The sequence below is a fragment of the Petaurus breviceps genome, unplaced genomic scaffold, assembly GCF_028583685.1.
Source record: "Petaurus breviceps papuanus isolate PSGF00001 unplaced genomic scaffold, PetGlider_PUasm1.0 180, whole genome shotgun sequence".
NCBI classification, from domain to species: domain Eukaryota; kingdom Metazoa; phylum Chordata; class Mammalia; order Diprotodontia; family Petauridae; genus Petaurus; species Petaurus breviceps.
In genome coordinates, this window is record NW_027185782.1 from 804,626 (window position 1) to 828,386 (window position 23,761).

General features: G+C 48.9%; 1 protein-coding gene across 8 annotated transcripts in view; it reads left to right on the top strand.

Moving 5' to 3' along the window:
- Positions 1-23,761, top strand: part of PTPRS (protein tyrosine phosphatase receptor type S) — a 234,154-nt gene that overhangs the window by 85,018 nt on the left and 125,375 nt on the right. For all 8 annotated transcript variants that reach the window (XM_069086753.1, XM_069086751.1, XM_069086756.1 and 5 more), the window contains exon 2: positions 22,221-22,405. In XM_069086753.1, coding sequence (XP_068942854.1) covers positions 22,318-22,405 — 88 coding nt within the window. In that variant the 5' untranslated portion in view covers positions 22,221-22,317. The remainder of the gene's footprint in view (positions 1-22,220; positions 22,406-23,761) is intronic.

Sequence of the window (23,761 nt, forward strand, 5' to 3'; positions counted from 1 at the left end):
TCCCTCTCCTCCCTCTCCCCTCCCTAGTTCACCTCTGGGGAACTCACCCCTAAACAACTGTAATAACCCCCTCTGATGCTGATAATGCTTGATACTTTCATTGATGTTGTCCAGTCCTCATAGTAATTGTGGGCAACACAAGATGTGCTATTTTCATTCTACAGAGGAGGAAAAAAAGGCACTAAGAGGGTCAGGGCTTTGTCTAAAGTGAGTCATTGGCCCTGCTGGGGCTCAAACCCAGGACTCCCCCAGCCAGATAGTGTCTTAGTCTTCCTTTGCTTCCAAAGAACACTGAACATTTCTCCAGTTTGTTAGGACTTGCCCCTCATGACAGAGGGGCCTTAGAGGTTATCTGAGCCAACCCCTTCATTTTATTCATGGAAGACTGGGGCCTGGCATGGTTAAGGAGCTGTCAGGTTTCCCACAGCCCCTAGCTAAAGGGACCAGGCTTCAAACTCAGATCTTTCTGACAGTGAAAACATTATCTTATGTTGCTGGCCAAAACAGGCCTTGGTTTCACCACCACCACCACTACCCCCACCCCCACCCCCACATGCTGGAAGCTTCTTCATTAAGCCTTTACTCTTATTTCCCCTATAGACATTGGCATGAGTAGACTGTGAAGGGATTTATGCAAGAAAGTTTTCAAAAGCTTCCATTGTCTTTTAAATGGAGACCTCAGTTTCTTCATCTGTAAAATGAAAGGGCTGATGGAATTGAGACATCTGCTGATTGGATTGGCCATTCAGCCCTTGCTTTGTGTCTTAGAAAAAGAGCCCTGAGCATATCCTGGGGTGGGGACCCAGAGACTGTCCCTGCTGCTCCTGCCCCTGGGCCATGGGCTTACCTGGACCCTGTCCCACTTTCTAGTTTGAGGCCACATATTCCCCCAGCTCCCAACTGGAGGCTTTGGTTTTCAGGCCCTTCCCCACCTACCCTCCCAGGAAGGAAGGAAGGAAGGAGCTCTGATGTTCTCATGAGCCCATTGGTAGAGAGAGGAAGGAATGGAATGGTGTGTGGGAAAGGAGTTTGCTGGTCTTAAACAGGACAAGAGTTCCAGAAGGAGTTCTAGAGTCTGGGATCCAGGCAGATAGTTTATTACCACTGGAAGGTGCCTTAGTGATTATCTTGGCCAGTTCACTTACTTTATAGATGGGGAAACTGAGACAGCGATTTATGTAAGTCACAAAAAGCCAGCGGCAGAGCCAGGATTAAACTCATATTTCTGGGCTACCAGCCCAGCATCTGTCCTGCTGCCTCCTACGTGTTTGTCTTTTCGCAAGTTTCTAGCACTTTAGAGCTGGAAGGGACTGAGGAGATGGTCTCTCCAACCCCCTCTTTTTATAGGTGGGGACACTGAGGCACAGGGAGGGGAAGGAAGGACTTGCCCAGGCATACACGATGATTTAGCGGCATAGTCAGGACCAGAACTCAAGTCTCCTTACACTTAATACTCTGCCTTTCCTGGCCTGGCAGCACCAGAGCTAGCTGGGTGGGTTAATGATCTGCAGACCCTAGAGCCTTCCTGACACCCTTGCTCTTCAGGCATGACCTTCTCTCTCCCACCTCCACACCTTTGCACAGGCTCTCCCTCACCTTTGCCTGGAAGTCCCAGCTCCATTCAAGGTTCAGCTAGAATTCCTTAAGTAATGCCCCCATTTCCACCACAGTTAGCTCTTCTCTACCCATTTTTTATATTTGCTTACAAGTATATGTTGTTTCCTCCCAATCAAATGAAAGCTCTTTGAAACTGTGCTTTCATTTTTGTCCTTGTATCCATAGCACCTTACCCAGTGCCTGGTACACAGTAGGTGCTTAATAAATGTTTATTAAATTGAATTACATTGTATTTCAGAGTCTTCCCCTAGCACCAGCCTCAGAGGGTGGATGAGAAGGGTTGGAGTAGCAGTTGAGGTATCCTTTACACGTGTGGTGTGTGTTGGGGAAAGAAGAGGCAGCAGCTAATGACTTCATGGAATTTGGGGGACTGTGGGTTAGCCCAGGCTCTCTCCCTGCCCTGCCCTCTCCCCCTTCTCTGTAATCCCAGAATCAATCCTGAGCCTTCAACTTTCATTTTGTAGTTTTCTCATCTGTAAACTAAAGGGGTTGGACCATGTAGTCTCTGGGTCCTTTCCAGCTCTGAGATTTTTAGAATCTTAAAGTTGGAGGGGAGCAGGGGGAGTCCTAGAAGTCACCTGGTATGGCCACAGGGTAGAGGATTTCTGAGACTTGGTTGGAGCCCTCCAGTGCTGGGGAGCTCAGCACCTCTCAAAAGTAGCCCATGCACCTTTAGACGGTTCTGATTATTAGGAAGCGCTTTCTTTTATTGAAATTAAATCGGCCCTTTCCTGAATTAACCTGCTGGTGTCAAAGTTGGAGTTAGCATAAAGCCCTGGAGTAGGCTTCGAGATCCAGGTTCATTCCCTCCTCCGATCTCTTTAACTCCCAGGGATCCTCCTCTGAGCTCCTCTAGCCCTCTCTGCCTGCGTGTCCCCTTTGGTGCCTCTCCCCTACTGCCTTGTGCTGTGCTCAGATGTTCTCAGGTCAGGGGCCAGACTTGGACCTTAGGCTTCCTGCCTCCAAGGCCAGGCTGCTTTGCTCTCCACTGGACCGCAGCGGCTGTCCTTGCAGACCTGAGTGTGATGTGTAAATAATCAGCCTTTGTTCTGCAGCCTGGGGCCATTCTCCTTTTCCATCCTGGAGGTCTTTAAACAAAGGCTGGATGACCACTAGTTAGGGATGAGGCAGAGAAGATCTTTGGTCAGAGACAGGCCAGACTAGATGTATGTGAAGATCCTAGCCAACTCTCCAAGATTCTGATTCCTATCTCAGGTCCCTTCTAGTGCTGATCTTTTCTGGAGGGCGTATTGTAGAGGGGAATTCCTCCTCGGGTATAGTTTGGACTCCATGGCCTCTGAGGTCCATTCCACTCTCAGACACTGTGATTCTGATTCCTGGTTGTGATTCTGTGGAGATCTGGAACCATCCAGAAAGGCTTTCTGGAGGAGGTAGGACTTTGATGGTTGGGTAGATTTAGAAAGGGGTATCAGGGCATTCCAGGAGAAGGAAATGTCTGGAGCAAAGACATGAGCTCAAGGAGGAATGAGCTTGGCAAGTTTGTGGGTAAGTGAAGGGATGAGCCCATCCAGGACAGGAGGGAGCAAAAGGGTTCCAGAAAAGCCGTGGGGGTCCAGCTGTGAAAAGGGCCTTGAATTCCAGGGCAAGGCAGAAGCCAGCAATCTGTCAGAAACTCCCTCAGAGGGACCGGGGTGGCTGCTGCTTTCCTGGGGTGGCACACTGGCCCAGGAGTCATGACCAGACTATTCCTTGAGAGCCCCCCTTTTGGGGGATATTGGCAGGTAAGCCAGGCCAAGGCACTTAGGAATGGGGCCAGGAGGTGTTTTATATAGTTTTTTTGTTTCGTTATGCATTATGCCTGTGGTTTGCCCCCTGACTTTTGGCTATGACTCACTCCTCATCACTGGGTGAGGAGAGCATGTTGGGCCTTGCGGATGCACGTGCGGTATAGGGAGGGTGACTGAATGCTGGGAGGAATCCATTATTGTTTCCTGGATTCCTCCTCTGGACCCTGGGTAGGGCAGCCGCCCAGCTCCTGAAAGCCTTTATGCAAGGCTGCCTTGAAGCAGAACCAGTTGCCAGCCATCTGCCTCCTCCCAATTCACTCTTAGCAGAGTATCCTAGGGATCTTTGAGCAAAGGCTGGGGGGCCACTCATTAGGGGACCTTTTGTCAGGTGCAGGCCAGACTCCCCCTGCCAACCCCCCAGCTACTAAAGTGCCCTCCACATTACTTTGTATATATTTTGTACTGACTTATAAGTGTGTGTGATGTTTTCTCCTGATAGAATGTAAGTTCTTCAAGAGCAGGGAATGTTTTGTTTTGGCCTTGGTATTCCCAGCTCAGTGCATGGCATATAGAGTAGGAGCTTCATAAATTGTGAAGTCTCGTTAGAATCACCCTCACTTTAGAGATCAGGAAATAGAGGCTAGGCCCTAGCCACTAGGGCAAGGAAGTGACCTTCCCATGGTAACAGGGAACTGTTACTAGAGTCAGTCACAAAACTCAGTCCTTGTATGGGAGACTGTCTTCTGCACAAATCATGTATCATTTTCCAACTGTTGTATGAAATTTCCCATAGAAAACAATGGCAGTTTAGGGGAAATCTGGCTGTGGCCCCCATTGAAGAAGTAAGGAAGGTGAATGACTTGGCCATGGCCACAATCCTCAGAAGCAAAATCCGTTTGGCAGCAGTGAGAAGGGCGATTTTCATTTGTTTTTTATTAATTTAGAAACTATTAATAGATTTTTTAAAAATTTATGGTAGTAAAATAGTTTTGTGCTCTTCTGCCCTTGCCCACCAGCCCTTCTTGGCACCCCCACCAGCTATGGATGGGAATAGAGTCACAGACTCAGAACTGGCACGGATGTTCTCCAGCATTAATCCCAAAGAAGGCAGTGGGGATCAGCAGCGGGCACACACTGCTGCCCTTCCAGGTTCCCTACCCTCCCTGGTACAGGGACTGTACACTAGATGTGCAAACACAATGAGCCCTGATTTAAGCAAACGCAATGTGCCAATGCCCAACCTAAGAGATGAATGCATTTCTAGAGAGACAAGGGTTCCTTGCCAACAGGAACTCTCTCCTTTTACCTCTCCATGCCTCTACTGCTTTCTTGCGATAGCACTCCCCTAACCTCACCCTCACCAGAGATTTTAAATAGTCCTTTGATTTATTGTTCTCCACTTGATAAATTGAGATCTACCTAGTACTGGACTTGCGATCATTCAACCTTACTAGCTGTGTGCTAGCTTTGGTTATTATTTAAGCCATCTGCCAGCTCTGGAGCCAGTGTTCATTGGGTCCTCCTCTCCTTCCAATGTAACCAGATTCTTTTTCTCAGTCTAGGTAGCAAAATGATAGAGTGCAGGGTCTGGAGTCAGAAATACCTGACTTCAAATCCAGCCTCAGACACTTACTAGTTTTGTGACCCTGAGCAAGTCAATGAACTCTGTTTGCCTCCATTTCCTTACTTATAAAATGAGGATAAAGGTTTTTGTGAGAATCAAATGAAATTAATACTTGTAAAGCACTTATTTAGCACAGTGATTGGGACATAGTAAATATTATATAAATGTTAGCTATCATTAGTTGGGGGGGGGTGAGTCTTGGTTTACAAATGCCATTATCAAAATGGAAATAATAGTACCTTAGGCTGCCTATCTCCCATGGTTGTAGGAAAGCTCTATTTGAACCCATTAGAGCATCAGAGATGCTGTCCTTATTGATGATGCTGAGGACTGGTGCATGCCCCTGGGGATGGCCAGGAACAGTGGGGTGGCCAGGCAGGCTGGTGTAATGCTTGGCCAGCTTTGATGGCAGGGTTCAGCTAGACTTGGGTCTGTGACACAGTTTTGCAGTGTGACCCCCAGCCTCTCTCCTACCCGCTTTTGGCCTCAATTGTATGGCAACTTTTTTATTTTTTGATAATAGTTCCCTTGGCTTTAATGTTTCCATTACAATTGATTCTCTATTACAAGCAGATTCTTTGTATAATGGCCTCAAGGTTGTTCCTGCAGTAGCAGGACATGGTGCTGAAATTCTGTGTGTGGAATGTCTAGGGAGGTTTTGTCGTGGTCTAAGTCATAGGGTTAAGTCAAGGATGGGGAACTTGTAGCCTCAAGGCCACATGTGGCCTTGAAGTCTTGGGTTCCTCACCCCTGGTTAGATACATGGAATGGACTGTCCCAAAAGGCTGAAAGGGATGCTTAGTTCTACTCTGAGTCATACAACCTGCAGCTAAACAGAATCTAGCTTCCATCGCTAGAGAATAGCAGCAGGGTGCCGATGGCCATTTTTGGTATTCCCGGCATTTAACACAGTAACTGGCGCATAGTAGGTACTTAAATGTTTATTGATTGATTGGGGGGAAGGGAAGGATTCGAACCTAGGTCTTCTAACTCCATTCGGGCCTTTCTCCATAGCTGCCTGAGGACCCAGAGAGGGGAAGGGTTTTCCCTTAGTCACCCAGCAAGTCAGGGTGGATCTGGAGCCCGAGCCTAGCCGTGCTGAGTCCCAATCCAAGACTCTCTCCATTGCATACATTGCAGGCCTTCTGTAGTCAGGGCCCACAGCCCCACCTGTGTGTGACTCTTACTCCTCTCCCCACAATCCACCGTCCTACACATCCAGAGAATGTCCTCCTCCACTCTGTTCACACCACACCCGGAGTACTGCATTCATTTCTGGGGACCTTTGTAGGAAGGGCTTTAATATCTAGGAGGGAGCAGGGAGCACATCCAGAGAACAGCACAGATAAGAAGGGGGGAGAGAGGACCGGGGATCCTTTGAAGGACCTGGAGATGTCCATGTAGTGGAAGAAAAGGTGACTGGTTAGGGCATGACCACGGGGTTCAAGTATTTGCAGGCCTGTCCTGTGGAAAAGGGATGAGACTTGCTCTGCCTGGCCTCAGAGTTAGAATTAGGGGCACCTCAGGAAAACTCACAGAGAGTCCAGCTTCAGCAGGGATAAGGAAAAAAATGAGAGCCATCCAAAAGTGCTGTGCCCTGGGAGGTAGTGAGTTTCCCATCTCAGAAGGTGTTGGATTGGAGGCCAGTAAGCACTGTCCAGGAATCAGACAGATGTGATTCCTGGTCAGCTATCATTCTGACTAAGGCGCCCTCTGAATAATCTCCTTAAGCTACAATTCATCCAATCCCAGAAGAAAGAGTAGTAGTAATAACTGGCCTTTCTGTAGTGCTTTGTGGTTTATAGAGAGTTTATGTGTGTTATCTTACTGGAGTCTTAGAATGTCCCTGTGAAGGAAGTAGTTCAGGCATTAGTGTTCCCATATTACAGGTAGGGAAACTGAGGTACCAAGCATGTCCTGAACTTCTGCTATGGGCCAGATCCTTTGCTCGGCCCAGGGCTCCATAGAGTTTTAAGATACAACACCTGCCTTGAATGTCTAGCAAAGGGTTACTGGAGTAGAAAAGACTGAGCTGAACTTAGATCATCTTTTTGTCAGTTTGCTTTGTGGCCCTACAGAGCATATACTTCCCCCCGCGACCCCAACCCCGTGCCCTCTCCCCCTCTCCCTTTCTTCCTCTCCTCTCTCCTCTGTCTTCCCCTCCTTCCCTTTCTCATCTTCTCTCTGTCTCTCCCTCTCTCTCCCCCTCCCTCCCTATCTCTTTCTGTCCCTGTCTACCCCTCTCTCTCCCATTAGGCTCTTTGAGGTGGGATCCTCTTGTCCCCCTGACTTTTATATGAAATTCCTGAGTCCCGAGAGGTCCATAGGGGGATGGATGGGAAAGAGCCAAACCAGATTTTCTTGGAGGAACAAGCAGAACTAGGCCTAGGAAACCAGGGCACTGGGCTAGAGGGGACAGCCCGGGGCTCCTGTCATGGCTCTGCCATGTCCCAGCCGCTCGATCTTGGCAATGAGAACTCCCATATTAACCAGCCCACTGAGCTGCTGGGAGAAAAGGGAACTTCCTAGCCCTAGGATGTGTGGGCCATCCCTCTGTCTTTATGCCTTCTCTCTGCTGATTATTTCCACTTTATCCCAAGGCAGCTTTTTGTACCTGGTTGTTTGCCTGTTGTCTCCCCCATTATTCTGTGAGCTCCTTGAGGGCAGGGATGGGCTTTTGCTTCTTTTTGTATAAAGCTTAGCACAGTGCCTGGCACACTGTGCCTGGCACTCAGTGGACACTCAATGAATGCCTGTTGACTTGATTTGACTTGGTTTGCCACACCTCCATCTGTAAAATGGGGCCAGGGTAGGGGGTGAAATGTATACTGTTGACCTCACGGGACTGTTACGAGAGTCAAACAAGCTGCTTGTAAGTCAAGAAGGCCTCTACAGAATTGCTTTACACACATTTCTTGTGAGCTCCTCCGGCTTTCCTCAAGCCCCCTTTCTCAGAGGGTGACATGATCTCTTCTCTTCTCTCCTCTACACATCAGCATCCCAAATCCTATTTCCAGGGCTGTGGGGGAGGAGGCATCGGAGGCTGGGACTCCTGGGAGTTGGGCACTTCTCGGGATGGCTCAGGAAAGATGAAAACCACTAAGCTCTGAGCTCCCTGAAGTGTGGAACAGAGCTGGGGGAGATTAAGGGCCTGGCCCACTCTACAGAGGAAAAAAGGCCACTCTGGAGCGGCCAGGTGCTTGGGGAGGCATGTGAACGTGCCTGCAGCCCTGACTGCGGGTGCTTGTCTATCCCAGCCCACCGATAGACGGATGGATGGGCATCTGCAATGCCTTAAACAGTAGCCTCCTATCAGAAGCATCAGGCCGGGGGCAAAGGGGAAGGACCACCCTGTGGCAGGCACCTTTCTGCACCCTGTATGCCAGGCCTACCCAGTGAATAAAATTGGGCTGAGAAAAGGGGAAGCTGGAATGGAGATAGAACTCCCCTTCAGAATAACATGGGGCTGGAGTTCCCAGAGAGCCTGCTGCATCCAATTCATCGTACTTCTGAGTCCAGGGCTAAGTAGCAGTGACAGTAGAAATAGAGAGGGGAGCCAGCAGCATTGTGGAGTGAAGGGTGTCCACAGCAGTCAGGAAACCTTGGCTTTGAGCCCTGTCTCTGCCTTGACGTTACTGTGGACCTGTAGGTGGGTCACCATCTCCGGCCTCAATTTCCTCATCTGTCAGGTGGAGAGAATAATTTCTGCCCTTTAAACTTCCTGGGGGTGGTAGACTTTAGATCTAGAGTTGGAAGGGACCTCAGAAGCCATGTAGCCCAACAATTTCATATTATCGATGAGGAAACTGAGACCCAGGGACAAAAAGGGACTTGTCCAGGGTCACACAGATGGAAGGAAGGATTGGAAAATCCTACTTGAGAAGTGATGGGAAAGTGTTTTGGAAAGTATGAGATTTTGTATAGCTGAGTATTAGGGGATCTGTCCACAGGAAGCCTTTCTCAGCCCCCCACCCCCCTCAACTGCTAATGCCATGCCCTTCCCAGTTACCTTCATTTACTCTGTATATCGCTTGTATATACCTAGGTATTTGCATCTCCCTCATTAGATGGCAAGCTCCTTGAGGGCAGGAGTTGTTTTTGCCTTTCTTTGTGTCCCTGGCACATGGTAGGTGCTTAATATTATACAATTCTACACTAATGTACTTATTGACGGACCCTTAGAAGACCCCTTAGAAGAGGTACAGGGGGAAGAAGGGAGGGGCTTTGCAAGGTAAGGAGCAGAAACTTCACCAGCAGCTCCCTTTTCTCATCATTTATGTACTTTGGAGACCAGCCATGAAGAACGTGGGACTTGATGGAGGGGACCTTGGGGATCATTGGGTCTCACTCCCTTCATTTTATAGATGACTAAATGGAGGCCAGGAGAGATTAAGCACCTTGTTTGGGATCTCCCAGAAATGGTGCCAAAGCTTTGAACCTGGTTCCCTTGACTTCGAATCCAATGCTCCTTCTACTGTGCCAAATTCCCTTCTCTAACCCCTTCCCTTTACCGATGGAGAAACTGGAGTCCCAAGAAGAGAGTGCTTTACCCAAGATAACACATCTCATCAAAACTAGAACTAGGTCCTCTGAGCTCTTAGCAGAATGATTTTCCCATTATCCCATGTGCTTTGCTGAGCTCTGGTCCTCTTCATAAGAACCTGGGGAGGAAGTGCCTTCTGGCCCCCAATAATCTTCAGGACCACCAGTCCCCTCTCCCGGTCCTTATGGCCCTCAGTGATATTTGGGACCAGTGGTACCTCTCGATTAACCAGTCTCTCTGACTAATCTTTGGGACCTCTTTGAGTTCATCTTTAGCAGTCCTTTTGACCCCCAATAATCTTTGGGACCAGTGGAGAGCTAGAGGCAGCTAGGAGGCTCAGTGGATAGAATGCTGGGCCTGGAGTCAGGAAGACCTGAGTTCAAATCCGGAATCAAACACTCACTAGCTGTGTGACCCTGGAAAAGTCGCTTAATCTCTGTTTGCCTTAATCTACTGGAGAAGGAAATGGCAAACTACTCCAGTTTCTTTGCCAAGAAAACACCATATAGGGTCACAAAGAGTCAAACACGACTGATTGATTGACTGAACACCACCACCAACAACAAATCTGGATAATTTGGGGGGCTAGTATCTCTCCTCTTCCAGTTCTTCTGGCCTTCAGTAACCTGTGGCTCCCCTCCCCCAATCCTTCCCTACCAGCTCAGGGTATCTCTGCCTTCCATGGGTGAGGATTGTGCCTATAGCAGGGCTGTGAAAGCCTATCCCCAGCCTCATTTACTCCAAAAGTGATTTGCTTTGTACTCAATGGACCCTGAGTCAAACCAAGCTTCTTTGCTAAGTGCTGGAATATCTTGGTGGCTGGTTGGGCCCTAGGGATCCCTGGTTTCCATCTGAGCTGAGGCATGATGTACTGGAGATCAGAAACTTGGAGGGCCCCAGGCTAGGCAGAAGGAGACCTGAGTTCCAGTCCTGGCGCTACTGTTGACGCTGTGTGGTCTTGAGTGAGTCTGTGCCTCATTTCCGCATCTGTAAAATGCAGTTCTGAGTGTCCTCCCACATCTAAAAAGTTAACATTCCTCAAGAAATGGGGAACTGTGCAGTCGTCCTCGCTTTGAGACAAAGCACCTAGCTTCTAGCCCCCATGGGATCTGGTGGGGCAGAGAAGCAGAAGATGTTGAGGAGACAGGGGAACCCTTTGAACATACTGGCCCTCCTTGTCTGACTTCCCTGGGCCCTCCTCTTGGGCCCGTGTTCGTTCCTCTGGCACAGAAGGAGCAGGGTCTAGTTGAAGAGATAAGATTCACTCACGTAGTATTAAGCAACAGTCCAGGAAAACAGTAGATGAGATGGCTCAAGGCCCTCTGTGCTCAGGGCCAAGGACATTTAAGGCTGAGGAGCTTAGGGGAAACAGAGATGACTGTGTCCTTGTTGTGGGGAGACGGGGAGGGGGATCAGGATGAGCAAGTAGGAAAGAGAGGACAGAACAGGACTGTATGGTGCCCGGCCAGGCTGAGGAGGTAGGTCTATCCTCCTGTGGATCGAGGTAGAAGGCTATCACCAAAGGTAGACATGAGTAGGATGCTTCAGGCCAGCTGTGCAGGAGGACCAGGTAGGGAAAGGCAGGACGCAGCCCTGTGTATTAGGAGGCTGACCACAGAGCTGCCAGGAAAGGCCATGGCTCGTGCCTAGGGCAGGGGGCGAAGCAGAGAATTATAAGCCTGAATCCCCAGGAGGCGAGCCTAAGAACATCTGGTTCAATGTCACTCACCTAGGCCAAATGTTTCCCTTGGATTCTTGTAGTTGAGGCAGGTAGGTGGCCTAGTACATAGAGCACTGAGCTTGGAGTTGGGGAAATCTGAGTTTGAATCCTTCCTCAGTTATTTACTAGCTGTGTGACCCCAGGACAAGCCACCTAACCTCTCTGGGCCTCCGTTTCCTCATCTATAAAATGAGAACTAATAATAATGGCTCCTACTTTCCAGGGTTGTGGAGACAAATGAGATACCATATGTGAAGCTCTGTGTAAATGCTTGCTATTATTATAATTAGAGCTGGGAGTAGAGGCCGAGTAAACCTTTAGGGACCCTGCTGCCGGCCTGGGCAGTGATTCTGGGCAGTAGCGATTAGCAGAGGAGGTGGCTTCATCCAGTTTCTAAGTAATAGAACATCAGAATTGGAGCCGACCTGAGAACACAATTGTTAGAGCTGGAAAGATCTATGGAAAAGAGAACACAGGAACTCGGTGAAGTAGCTTCTGTTATTATCCCATTTCAGAGATGAGGAAACTGAGTTTCAGAAAGGTGAGATGACTTACCCAGGCTCACTCAGTGTCTAAGGCAAGGTTTGAACCCAGATCTTCCTGACTCCAGCACTCTGTTAAGCTGGGCGACCTTACGAAAGTAATTTCACCACTTTGGGCCCTGATTTTTTTTTTGGGGGGGGGGCAGGGAGTTTGGGCCAGGAGCATATTGAGAGGGGTGGAAGGCTGAAGCCAGATGTGGGGCTGGCGCCCATGGCTAGGACCCAGTGCAGATGTGCAGAGACTCAGACAAGGGCAGTGGAGCAGAAGAATCAGAACAACACTGTTGGAAACACCCCGTCTTTGTGGCTGGGACAGCTTCCCAGATGCTCTCTCCTTCCTTTTCTGATGGTAGGGCGTTTTCTTTTTTTGTTTTCTTTTTCTTGAAGCCCTGTCTCTGGGGACAGAGGGGGCAGCCAAGGAGTTTGCCCCTTTTTCTGGAAGCTGACTGCCCGAGGCCCCTGTTTCCTGCCTCCCCTGGTCCCTGCTGGGTGCTGGGGAAGATCATTGTTCCAGAGCTTCCCCATCTCCCAGCCCTTGTCCATGGGGAGGCCAAGCCACCATCCTAGAGATTCAGCCCTCTGCATAGGCAGGGAAATAGGCTGGTTAGCCTGCACATTCTCCCTTCTCACTCCCACCCTGTCCAACCAATAATTGGTTATTATACTGAATTGAATTAAGCCTGGACACCTTTTGACCTCTTATCCCAGTTGTGACTGGAAGGGATATAATTTGGCCCTCAGTTACTTTCTCTGTCATAGGAGAGGGTTGTACTAGATCAGAGTTGTGACGCTCAAATACAAACAGGAACCATTAAACTGTATAGAAGGAACCCTATTGAGTTAGAAAAACATATTAATGGGGCAGCTAGGTGGCGCAGTGAGTAGAGCACCAGCCCTGGAGTCAGGAGGACCTGAGTTCAAATGTGGCCTCAGACACTTAACACAAAACCTAGCCATGTGACCTTGGGCAAATTACTTAACCCCATCTGCCCTCCAAAAAGCAAAAAAAAAAAAAAAAGAAAAACACATTAATATTATATGTGTTTTATTTATTTTGTTAAATGTTTCCCAATTACATTTTAACCTGATTTGAGTAGCTCACGGGGGACTTATGTGGTGTTTGACACCTCTGGACTAAATTATCTCTATGGTCTCTTCCAATTTTACATCCTAGCTCATAATAGGTACTTAATAAATGCTTGTCAATTTGACTTAAGTCAAATCATAAGCATTTATTAAGTGCCGACTCAAACTAACAAGCATTTATTAAGTACCTACTCAAATCAATAAGCATTTATTAAGCAGCTACTCTAATCAACATGCATTCATTAAGCACCTACTATGTGCCAGGCACTGTGCAAAAACTTCTCTCAAGGAACTCACAGTATAATAGGGGAGACAACATGCAAACAACTGTGCATAAACAGGCTATGTACAGAATCAGCTGGGGGACAGAGAATTTTAGCTGGGACTCAAAGGAAGGTCACGCATTCCAGCCCTGGGGGACAGCTAGGGCAAAGGCAGGGAGTGGCACATGGGAAGAAGCGCCAGGAGGCCAGTGTCCCTGGAGCTTGTTGTCTGTAGGAGTACGAGGGTATGAGAATAAAGGTGGGAAGGGGTCAAACAGGATTTTACATCCAGCTCTCTAAGGCTTTCATGGGGAAGAGGTATCAGAAGGGGAAGCACCCTGCTGTACTGGAAATGGTGTTGGACTGAGAGCCACGGTTCCAGGTCTATATCCTGGCTCTGATGTGCTGCTCCTTTGACCTCCAGTATGCCTCCCCTGTTCCTGGGCCTAGGCTTCCTAGAGAAGGCCCCTCGCTCTCCTCCTCTTGTCCGAAGAGAGCCAGGCCACTTCTTGGGCCTCCGTGGGCTCCAGGTGTTTCTTTGGTTACATTTGGCCTCATCAAGGGGATGAGTTACAAGGCTTGCAGAGAGGCAGGTTTGGTCTAGAAATGAGGGAGAACTCAAACTATCCAGAAGTGGCATCAGCTGCCTCTGGAGGGAGGGAGGTCCTGTTCCGGGCCATGGTGGAGCTGGAGGTTTCTGGGCTCCCCTCTGGCTCCAGCTCCCATCACGGTTCTTATCCCTCCTTTGGGGCAGAAATCCCCCCCTTTGTCCAGTGTGGGCCTTAGCCTTACTGTAGGGTCTCCAAGGCCCTCCACGAGCTGACACTGAATGATCCCAACGACCATGTGGCATTTACCTAGGCTAGAAGCAGAAGGCAGGAACGTCATGGCAGGTGATGTCAGAGCATGGCAGTGGAGGAGGGGTGAGGGGCCCAGTCCTGAGCTCGCCTCACAGGGGCTCCTAAAACACTGACCGTCCCTGTCACTCCGTTGGCCGTGCATTCATTCATCTAATCATTTATTCACTCAGCAGATGTGTCCAGAGTGCTGTGGTCTACCCTGTGGGTATCCGGGGAGTCTCACAGAGGGAGTATTCTTTGGGCTTTTCAGAGATGGATGGGAATCCAGGTGAATCAGGGGAGCAAAATCCTGGAAGTGGGAGAGCTAGGACTTATGTTGGTGGGTGAGAGTGGGGGACATGGGCAGAGAGTTGCCTGTTTGTCTGGAAGTGTGCAGGGGAATGAAGGAGAGTGAAGACTTGGAAAGGGAGAGCAGGACCAGATTGTAGAGGGCATCAGCCATCAAGCAAGTTCTGGGTTTGGCCACAGACCTCATGGTCTCCCCAGATTCCCACAGCTAGCTTTGGGAGTCAGTGGCCCTTTGTGAGGAGAGGGAGGGAGGGATCACACCTTTTCTCTAGAATGAGGGGCTGGGTGACCTCTAAAGTCTCTTCCCACCCTCAAATTCCATGATTTGTTGTGTGAGGACAGCTAGAGGCCCTAGATAGCAGTGGGTCCCATCCCTCTTCTCTCTGACTCTCCATAGAATTTCAGGATTTCAATATTTGGGGAATCACCCTTCATTTCACAGGGGGTGATTAAGCCAAGAGAGTTTTAAGTGACTCTCAAAGTCACAGGGTTCAAAGCCAGGAACACTCTGAGACATTTTGCCCTGTCTTGCCCCCAGCCTTCTCCAGTTTTTTCCCTTCCCCCAACCTCGCCCTGGGCCTGGCCTGGATGGGCTGCCCTAGTATTTTTAGAGAAGATGGGGGTAGGGGGGTGGAGAGGGCTGGGTCCTGACCCAGGGAACCCCAACTCTGTCATTATGCTTTTGGTCACACAAATGACCTCTTTTTCTGGGAGGGAGAAAATGAAGGGGGGAAACTCAAGAGCCCTACCATTAGCAGAACATGAGATCTGAGGGGTGTCGGGAAGCTGACGTCAGGGCCACCTGGCCCCCGGCCCAGCAGGAACTGTCCCATGTTCTGTGGCTCACTCACTTCCCTACTGCATCCCTCCCACCCCCGCCCCTGTCTTCTTGTGGTCTCTTGCTTCCCCTTTTGGATTCTCTCAAGGTCATGACCAGGTGGGAACAGCTGGTAAAGAGGAGAAAGCAGTGCTGGGCCAAGCTGAGAGAGCCGGGGTCCCACTGGTCGGGGTTAGTGGAGCACTGATTATCGGAGGGCCTTATGGAAAGCTTCACCCCTAACTCACCAGGTGACTTGGGTCTCCTCAACTATTAAATGAGGAGATTTCATCTGCTGATGATCAGTATAATAACTAACACTTGTACAATATTTTAAGGTTCATCTCATTCCATTTTCTCAGTAACCCCATAGGATAAGGTTTGCTGCTATGACTATCACTGTTTTGTGGATTAGAAACCAGGTCTCAGAGAGGTTAAGTGATTTACCCATGGTTACACAGCTGGGCAGCATGAGGGGCATAATTAGAATCCAAGCCTAGCACTTTTCCCATTGGACTGCTGGGGGTTGGAACAATAAAATGAGATCATGGATAGAAGTCTAGAATACTAGACTTGGATTCAGGGAGACCTGGGTTCAAATCCTGCCTTTGAGACTTAATAGCTTCATGATTTGGGCAAATTACTTAACTGTACTGCACATGACTACAGTGAGCAGGGTGCTTCGTGAACCTTGGAGTACCAGAGTCAGGCAGAAAGCACTTATTAAGCACCTACTGGGTGTCAGGCATTGGAGATACAAAAAAAAGGACAAAAGTCAGTCCCTGCCTGCAAGGAGCTCCCAGTCTAAAGGAGCAAACAGCATGCAAATAACTGTACAAACAAGCTGTCTGCAGAGATTATCTCAGAGAGAAGGCACCAAGATTAAGGAGGACTGGAAGAGGCCACGTTCAGACCCTGGCAGAGATCTGTGGGAAGCCAGGAAGGCAAGTAGGTGAGGAGGGAGAGCATCCAGGCACAGGACACGGCTGGTGAAAAGGCAGAGTCGGAAGGTGGAAGAGGCCAGCTTCACCAGATCGTAGACTGCATGGAGGGCAGCCAGGCGTGAGAAGGCTGGAAAGGAAGGGGAAGGGGACAGGTTGGGAGGAGTTCTGAAAGCCAAGTGGAATTCTATATTTGATCCTAGAGATGATGGGCACTGGAGTTTACATAGTCAGATTTGTGCTTTAGCAAGATGGCTTTGAAGGGAAGATGGACTGGGGAGAGGGGGAGAGACCTGAGGAGGTCTCTCCTGAGGAGATCCAGGGAGATCCACCAGCAGAGTCTAGGCATGAGATGATGAGGGTCTGCACCAGAAGATGTCTGTGTCAGAGGAGAGAAGGGAGTGTATATGATCAATGTTACCAACCAGTCTTGGCCACAGATTGGATAGGGGTGGGGAGCAGGGTGAGAATGTCAGGGTCCAGGATGACACCTGGGCTGGGAACCTGGACTCTGGGTGCATGGGGGTACCCGCTTCTGTGCTGGGCAAGTTAGGAAGAGGGAGGATAATGAATTCAGTTTTGGACATGCTGAGTTTAAGATGTCTACAGGACATTTAGTTGGAGATGTCCAGTAGACAGTTCTGGATGTGAGACTGGAGAGTCAGTAGAGAGGTTAGGGCTGAGGAGTAGATTTGAGAATCATCAATATAGCGATGATCATTGAATCCACGGGAGTGAGGAGATCACCAAGTGCAGTTGTATAGAGGGAGAAGAGAAGAAGGCCCTGGACAGAGCCCTGGGAGATACCAGATGAAGATCCAGCCAAGGAAACTGAGAAGGAACAGTCAGATAGGTAGGAGAGAAAACCTATCAGGAAGGGGGTGATTGGCAGTGTCAAAAACTGCGGTGGTCAAGAAGAATGAAGATTGAGAAAAGGGAGGAGAGGTGATATAATGGATGACAAAGAGAAAAGTGGTAGGTGTAGAGTGCTTACGTCACTGAGCCTTGAAGATGCCATCCTCCTCCTCAAAGGCGTTTTTTGCAGTTGTTTTCTCTGTGGCCAAGGTCACAGTACTTGGAGGCTCAGCCATCTCTCTCCAAAGAGCTTTTCTTCACTCACCCACCCAACCCTACAAGACCTTGCCCTTCCATTGTCCCCCTTAAGGTCTGAACTACAGTCTAGTGTTGAATTATGTTTAATCCAACATACTGCTAGGCATCTAGCCTTGGAGGACAGGACTCCAGGCTGCTTCTTCTCCATCTCCCCTGGACTGAGAGCTCCCCCAAAGCAGAGCTGTGTCACTCCTTCTCTGTTTCTTCTAGAACCACACTGGAGCCAAACCTGGAGAGGGCTATAGGACTGGGGAGATTAGTAAGGCTTGGTCTCTGTCTAGTTGAACCCAAAGCTCTGGGGAGCAGCCTGACAGAGGATTGGGAAATAAGATTTCCCACTTCCCCCTCAGCCCCTGGCAGGAACCAGGGACCCTGTTTCTCGAAGGCATAGAGAAGATAAAATAGTGGAAAACTAATTTTTTCATGCTCATTGGTGAGAAAGATTAAAATTATGCAAATGGATGTGGGTGGTGAGATAAGGGGATGCATATTCTCTGGCTGGATGCTGGCTTGCTTGCTTGAGGAAAAAGGAATGAGCAGGCATGCTGGTAATTCCAGGGCCCCTGTCAGCTGCAAGGAGCCTGGGGCCCAGTGCCCAGGCCCAGCTCATAGATGCTGCCCATCGGGCACCCAGTCGGCTGCAAGGGGAAGGGACACCAGGATCAGAAGTCTTAATGAGATGCTGGAGCGAGGCCATTCGCTGTCAGGAATTTATCATTATCTTCAAGTCATTGACTGATAGCTGCTGGCTGCTCACCCCTGGGCAAGGAACTGAGTTGGGGATGGTGGCAGGGGAGGGGGGGGGGGGGGGGGGGGGGGGGGGGGGAAGGGGGTGTCAGCAGTGGGGAGAGGGTTGAAAGCAGGGAAAGATGGGAAAATAGTGTGGTGTGCTAGGGTGATTTCCATGTGAACAATCAAGAGACCTGGATTCTAGTGCTGACCATGCTCCTCACTTACTGCATGTCTTAGGATGAAATATCTCCCTTCTTTGGGCCTCACTTTCCCTCTCTGTAAAATGAGGGGTTTGAGCTAGATGGTCTCTGATCACTCCCAGTTCTGAAATTCCATGTTCTAAGGGCCATCCTAGCTCTGAAATTCCGTACCCCAAGGGCCATCCCAGCTCTGACATTCCATGTTCTGAGGGTCTTTCCAAATCTGATGTTCTGTGTTTGATCATCTGAGGTCCTTTTCTGCTGTATAATTCTTCTGTGTTTTGCTTCTCCACCTGTCCTGAATTACAATTAGTCTATTTTGGTTTTTTAAGACAAAGTTGTCTTTTTGTTCCCATTCATTTCCTGCTGCCCCCCAAAGTCTTCTCTTTGGGCTAATCACCCCATGATTTAGGGGAGAAAAATAAACCTTTGCTGGGCCCTGCCCAGCTGTGATGCATCAGTACTGAACCAAAACGCAACCAATTTAATTTTGGAATTGAAATCCAGAGGGTAGGTGGAGAGAGGCAGATCACAAGTGGGCTGATGGACTTTCTGAAATGAATTGGTTGTGAAGCGGATCCAGGCATGCTCACCCCACCTTCCGGCTCACTAAGTTACTTGGTCATCAGTGAGAGTACCTCATCTATCAGAGCTGCTCACCCAGTTACAGGAAATAAAAATCCAATAACCAGGTAGAAGGTGCACTCTCCAAAATACAGACCAGTGAGTTTAATGTTTCCTTTTCTCACCTTTGGAAAGCATCTGGGAAAATTCTAAAATGTGTATTATTAAAGGTACAGATGGCGAGCCTCTAGAAGGGTTGATCACTAAGAGCCAGCATCGGTTCGTTAAGGACGAGTCTCATCAGACTAACCTCTTGTTCCTTTTTATTTCTTGTTGAGAAGTTGGTTGTTGGCGCACTTAGGTTTAAACAAGGGTACTTCTTAAACTTTGTTGCATCATGGACCCATTTGGAAATTAGTCTGCTGAAGCCAATGAACCCTTTCTCAGAATAATGCTGTTAAACACAGAAGATGAAATGAAACTGTATTAAAAGACAGTTGTTGACATTTTTTTTTAAGTTCATGAATTCTTGATAAAGAAATCCTGGTGTGAGGGTTGACAGACCCTCACAATCACCTTGAGAGCAAGGTATGGATTGGGTAGAGAGTGTAGTTGAGTAGATTAGAAATAAATTGAATAACTAAACTATAATAGTTTGTAATCGACCAATGTAAAAGTAGATTGTGGTCTCTAATGGAGTATCCCAGGAATCTATCTTTGGTCCCATTCTGTTCACTATTTTTGTTCATGACCTGGATGAAAATCATAGATGACATGCTCATCAGATTTGGAGAGGACATGAAGCTGGGACAGATAGCTAATACATTGGTTGACAGAATCAGTATCTGAAAAAAATCTTAACAGACTTAAAGAAGTCTAATTAAAGATGACCTTTAATGGAGATAAATATAAAATCCTAAACTTGGTTTGAAAATAATTACAGAAACATACAATGGGTGGGGGACTCACAGTTAGGCAGTAGGTGGTGTGGAAAAGACAGGAATTTTTAATGGACTTTGAGCTCAATGTAAATCAGCAGTGTGTCCCAGTGACCAAGAGAAAAGGTACTACAGAATGCCCCAAACACGGGAGGTCAGCCTCCTTTGTCCTCCCTCTGCCCTGTGCATCTGGAATGCTTGGGTTCCAGTATGGAACCGCATTCTGAAGAGAACATTGGCGAACTGGAGCACAGTCAGAGGATGGGGACCAAGTTTCTTAAAAGGCCATGCCATTTGAGGATCTGTTAAAACAAGGGGGGTTTTTTCACCTGGTGAAGAGAAAACTGGGTGGAGGGGGTGGCAGATGCGTGGTCATCAGATCATTTGAAAGTGGGACTAAGCTTGTTCTCTTTGGTCCCATAGGACAGAACAAGAAACAGCAGGTAGAAAGCAGCAAAGGATGATTTTGTCTTGACACTAAGACAAACTTGCTAATGGTAGGAGCCATTGAAAGGTGATTTAGGCTTCCTCAGAAAGCAGAGAGCTGCTCCTTCCCAGGGGTCTCCAAGGGAACGCTGCATGGCCTCTTGTTGGGGAGGCTTCAGAGGGGATTCCTGTGCACACCATCAGTTGAGTTGGATGGCTTTTGGGGTCCCTTTGAACACCAGGATTCTGGGATTCTAAGCCTGGGTCTGTTGCTTAGGTGAGAGGTCTGGCCTAGAGGTTTAGAATTAGGAGTCAGCCACATAGACATGTGAATGGAAGCCATGGCAACAGATGAGATCACCAAGAGGGAGAGTATGGATGGAGAAAGAAAGAAGCATCCTGATGCCTGCCCATATCAAGGGGGTAGGAGGGGGGAGTGGCAAGGTCAGAAGCAGGACAAGGAAAACTGTCAGGGGCCAGTGTCTTGGGCCAAGGGCCAAGCCCATTTCTATTATCCAAGCTGAGTGCCTAGTTCTTGCCCCAGCTCTGGGGACCTAAGTCTGCATCATGCCTCAGCACTCAGTTTGATCCTGTCTTAAGTGGTTCTCCAAGCGTTTCCTGGGTGAACCTTGTCTCCAGCCAGATGGGGGTTTCTGAGGGCAGGGACCTGCTCTGTCCCCTGCCTGTCTGAGCACGAGGTGGGCCCCACAATAGGGACTGGATACACACTGCCGTTCAGGGCCGGTGGCCTCACTCCCACACCCCATGGGCTCCACCTGCTCTGGGCCCAGCCTCTCTGTCCATCTGTCTGAGCATCTGTGTGGCATCCTTCAGCAACTGTTATGTGTTATGGCCATAGAGAAAGTGATGGTGTGACACCCCAGCCCCTCAGTCAGCAGGCTCAGAGTGAGAGAGACTGGGCAGTGAGGAAGCCAGCAGCCTGGAGTGGGGTGACCTGAGTCACTGACACTTCTAACCCGGCCCTCCTGGGGACCAAGGATATTGGTGAGGTAGCCAGCTAGGGGCCAGGTTCAGGCTGCAGTTAGATAGGCTGTTATCTATCTAACCATGCCATTTCCCTCACTCAACACAGTATCAAGGAATAGAGGAGACTTATCAGACTCCCATGAAGCTCAGGGCCTTACCCTCCTCAGATAGCCATGAGTTGGGTTCCGGATGAGGAGACCGTTCCCAGCTTGGTGTAGGACACGTCCACATCCCCCTGGGATACAAGATGGGGATGGGGAAGTGAGACCGAAGACCAGCCCTTGCCCTAATCTTAGGGCTTGGGTGGGTCTATGAGTTGAGGTTTCTGTATCCTTGGCTCTCGATCTAAGCTCCCTGACTCTGCAGATTGGTGGTAGGACATAGGTTGTGGCTTCTCTGCCAGCAGACCACCAGTCTTTGGGTCCTCACCCAGTCAAATTTCCTTTTTAGCTTTGGGAAGTACTCTTTGAGATTCTACTTTACCCTGCCCTGCCCTGGGTGCCCTACCCTGTGGTCTGGACCAAGCCCCAGAGCCTTGGGGGGCAGATTCCTGAAGGCAACTCCCTCTGTCCAGGGTTCTAGGGTATTGGATTTGTTCTCCTTGGCTGAGAGAGAGAGAGAGAGAGATTCACCTATCTCTGCTCAAACTTTTTTCCTTCTTGCCCCATCTATATAGTGCAGTAAGCCCCTCACCAGCCTCTCCATTTCTGATCTCTTTTCCAACTCTCCTTGCAAAAGCAGTATGGGTGCAGGGGTAAGGATGTCCAGTGTGAAGTCCAAGGGCAGAGTCCCTCTGTCCTTTACTCCCTTTGTGACCTGGGACAGGTCATTTCACATCCTTTGCTTGACCTGTTTTCTCCTGTGTAAATGAGGGGGTTGGAGTCTGTAACCTTTGAGGTCCCTTCAAAGCTCTAAATCTGGTCTTTGGAACTCTCAAAATCTTAGCAGTGTGTGGGGCAGCAGGGTTTGGCAGCTGACTGCATGGGGAGAGAGGGAAGAGTCAGGAGCAGCTCAGTGTGTTTATGAATCCCTTCTCCCCATCCATCCTAAGAGCTGCTGGAGGGTGTGGGTCAGGTCTTCTTTCTTCCCCCAAGGACCATAGCACAGGATTGAATGTACGCTGGATTTGAAGCCATGAATCCTTGCTTGTTCTCCCACTACCCCATGTCCTTTCCTCCCTCTGACCCCTACCTCATTGTTTGTTTTTGTAGACGCTGCCCCGTCTGAAGGTCGGCTCAGGGTCTTGCAGCATAGGGGCTGAAGGGGCCGTTGCCTCTCAAGGTTGGAGGTCAGAGCTTGCTGCCAAGGATGAGGCCCACCCGTTGCCCTGGCATGTCCTTGGTCATCGGTCCCTTGGGTCTCCTTATGGCCCTGCTTCTGGGCTGTCTGGCTGAAGGTAAGTGGCGTCTAGATCCATTGTGCATACATTGGGAAACACGATGGTATGTGTGGGCATACATGCCTAGATTTGGGGTGGGGGCTCAACTTTTTTCCACTAGACCAGGCAGACAATCCCTTTTTGAGGGGACCTAGGGCTCCATACTTTGAAAAAAAGAGATTTCTCACTTTTTCTTCTCTTTCTTCTCCTTTCATTTCTCTTTCCTCTCCTTTCATTTCCTTCTGTTTCTTTTTTCTTCCTGGCTTTCCCCTTCATCTCTCTTTCTTCCTCCATCTCCTCTCTCCTCCTCTCCTTGTCTTTCTCCCCTTTCTCTCTTCCCTGCTATTTCCCTTTTTCCTTTTTGACCTCATCTTTCCCTTTCTTCTCTCTCCCTCTGTTTCCCCCTCCCTCCCTCCCTCCCTCCCTCTCTCTCTTTCTCTTTCTCTCTCTCTGTCTCTCTCTGTCTGTCTGTCTGTCTCTCTCTTCCTCCCTCCCTCTCTCTTCTGTCCTTTTCTACTTCAAGGTCTTACATTCCCCTTTTCCCAAGTTCTCTCACACATTATAGGACAAGGAAGGAGCCTTAACCAGTGGAGCCTAAGGTAATGGGAAGCTTTGGAGACTAAAGATAGGGGAGGTCTCTGAAGCTGGTCAGCCCACAAGATAGAAGGATAGTATTGTCTCACTGGAGGTCTTTAAATGAAGGCTTTGGGGAGGTCAGGGCAGGGTAGATACTGCAGAGAGATTCCTTTTCAGATATGGTTTGAACCAGATGTCCTCTGGGCTTTCAGCCCTTAGCTTCAGTTCAATAAGCAGTTATTAACTGCCTAATGTCTACCAGGCCCTGGAGTCACCGAGACAAAAAGGAAGCATGTCCTGTCCTCAAGGAATTTAGATTCTCAGCCTTGGAGGCCCTGGAAACATTTAAATAGAGGGGTGTCATGCTTGCACTAGAGTCAGGAAGACCCGAGTTCAAGTTCTGCCTCAGATGCTTAGCTATGTAACCCTAGGCAAGTCCTTTAACCTTTCATGGCCCCAGTTTCCTCATCTATGAAATGGGGAGAATAATAGCCCCTGCCTTTATTGTGGATAATTGTGAGGCTCAAATGAGATATCTGTAATGTACCTTGCAAACCTTAAGGTGCTACATAAAGGTCAGTTATTATTACTATTAGTTATAGTAATAGTAATGGTGGCAGTGGTGGTGGTGGTATTACCGTGTTTCCCCGATAATAAGACACTGTCTTATTAATTTTTTGGAAAGAAAAACACCAGAGGGCTTATTTTCAGGGGAGGGCTTATGTTCTGCCTCAGCTCTCCTCCGCAGCACTTCTCTCAATGGCGCCAGCAAGCAAATCACTGGGGAAGAACAGGATG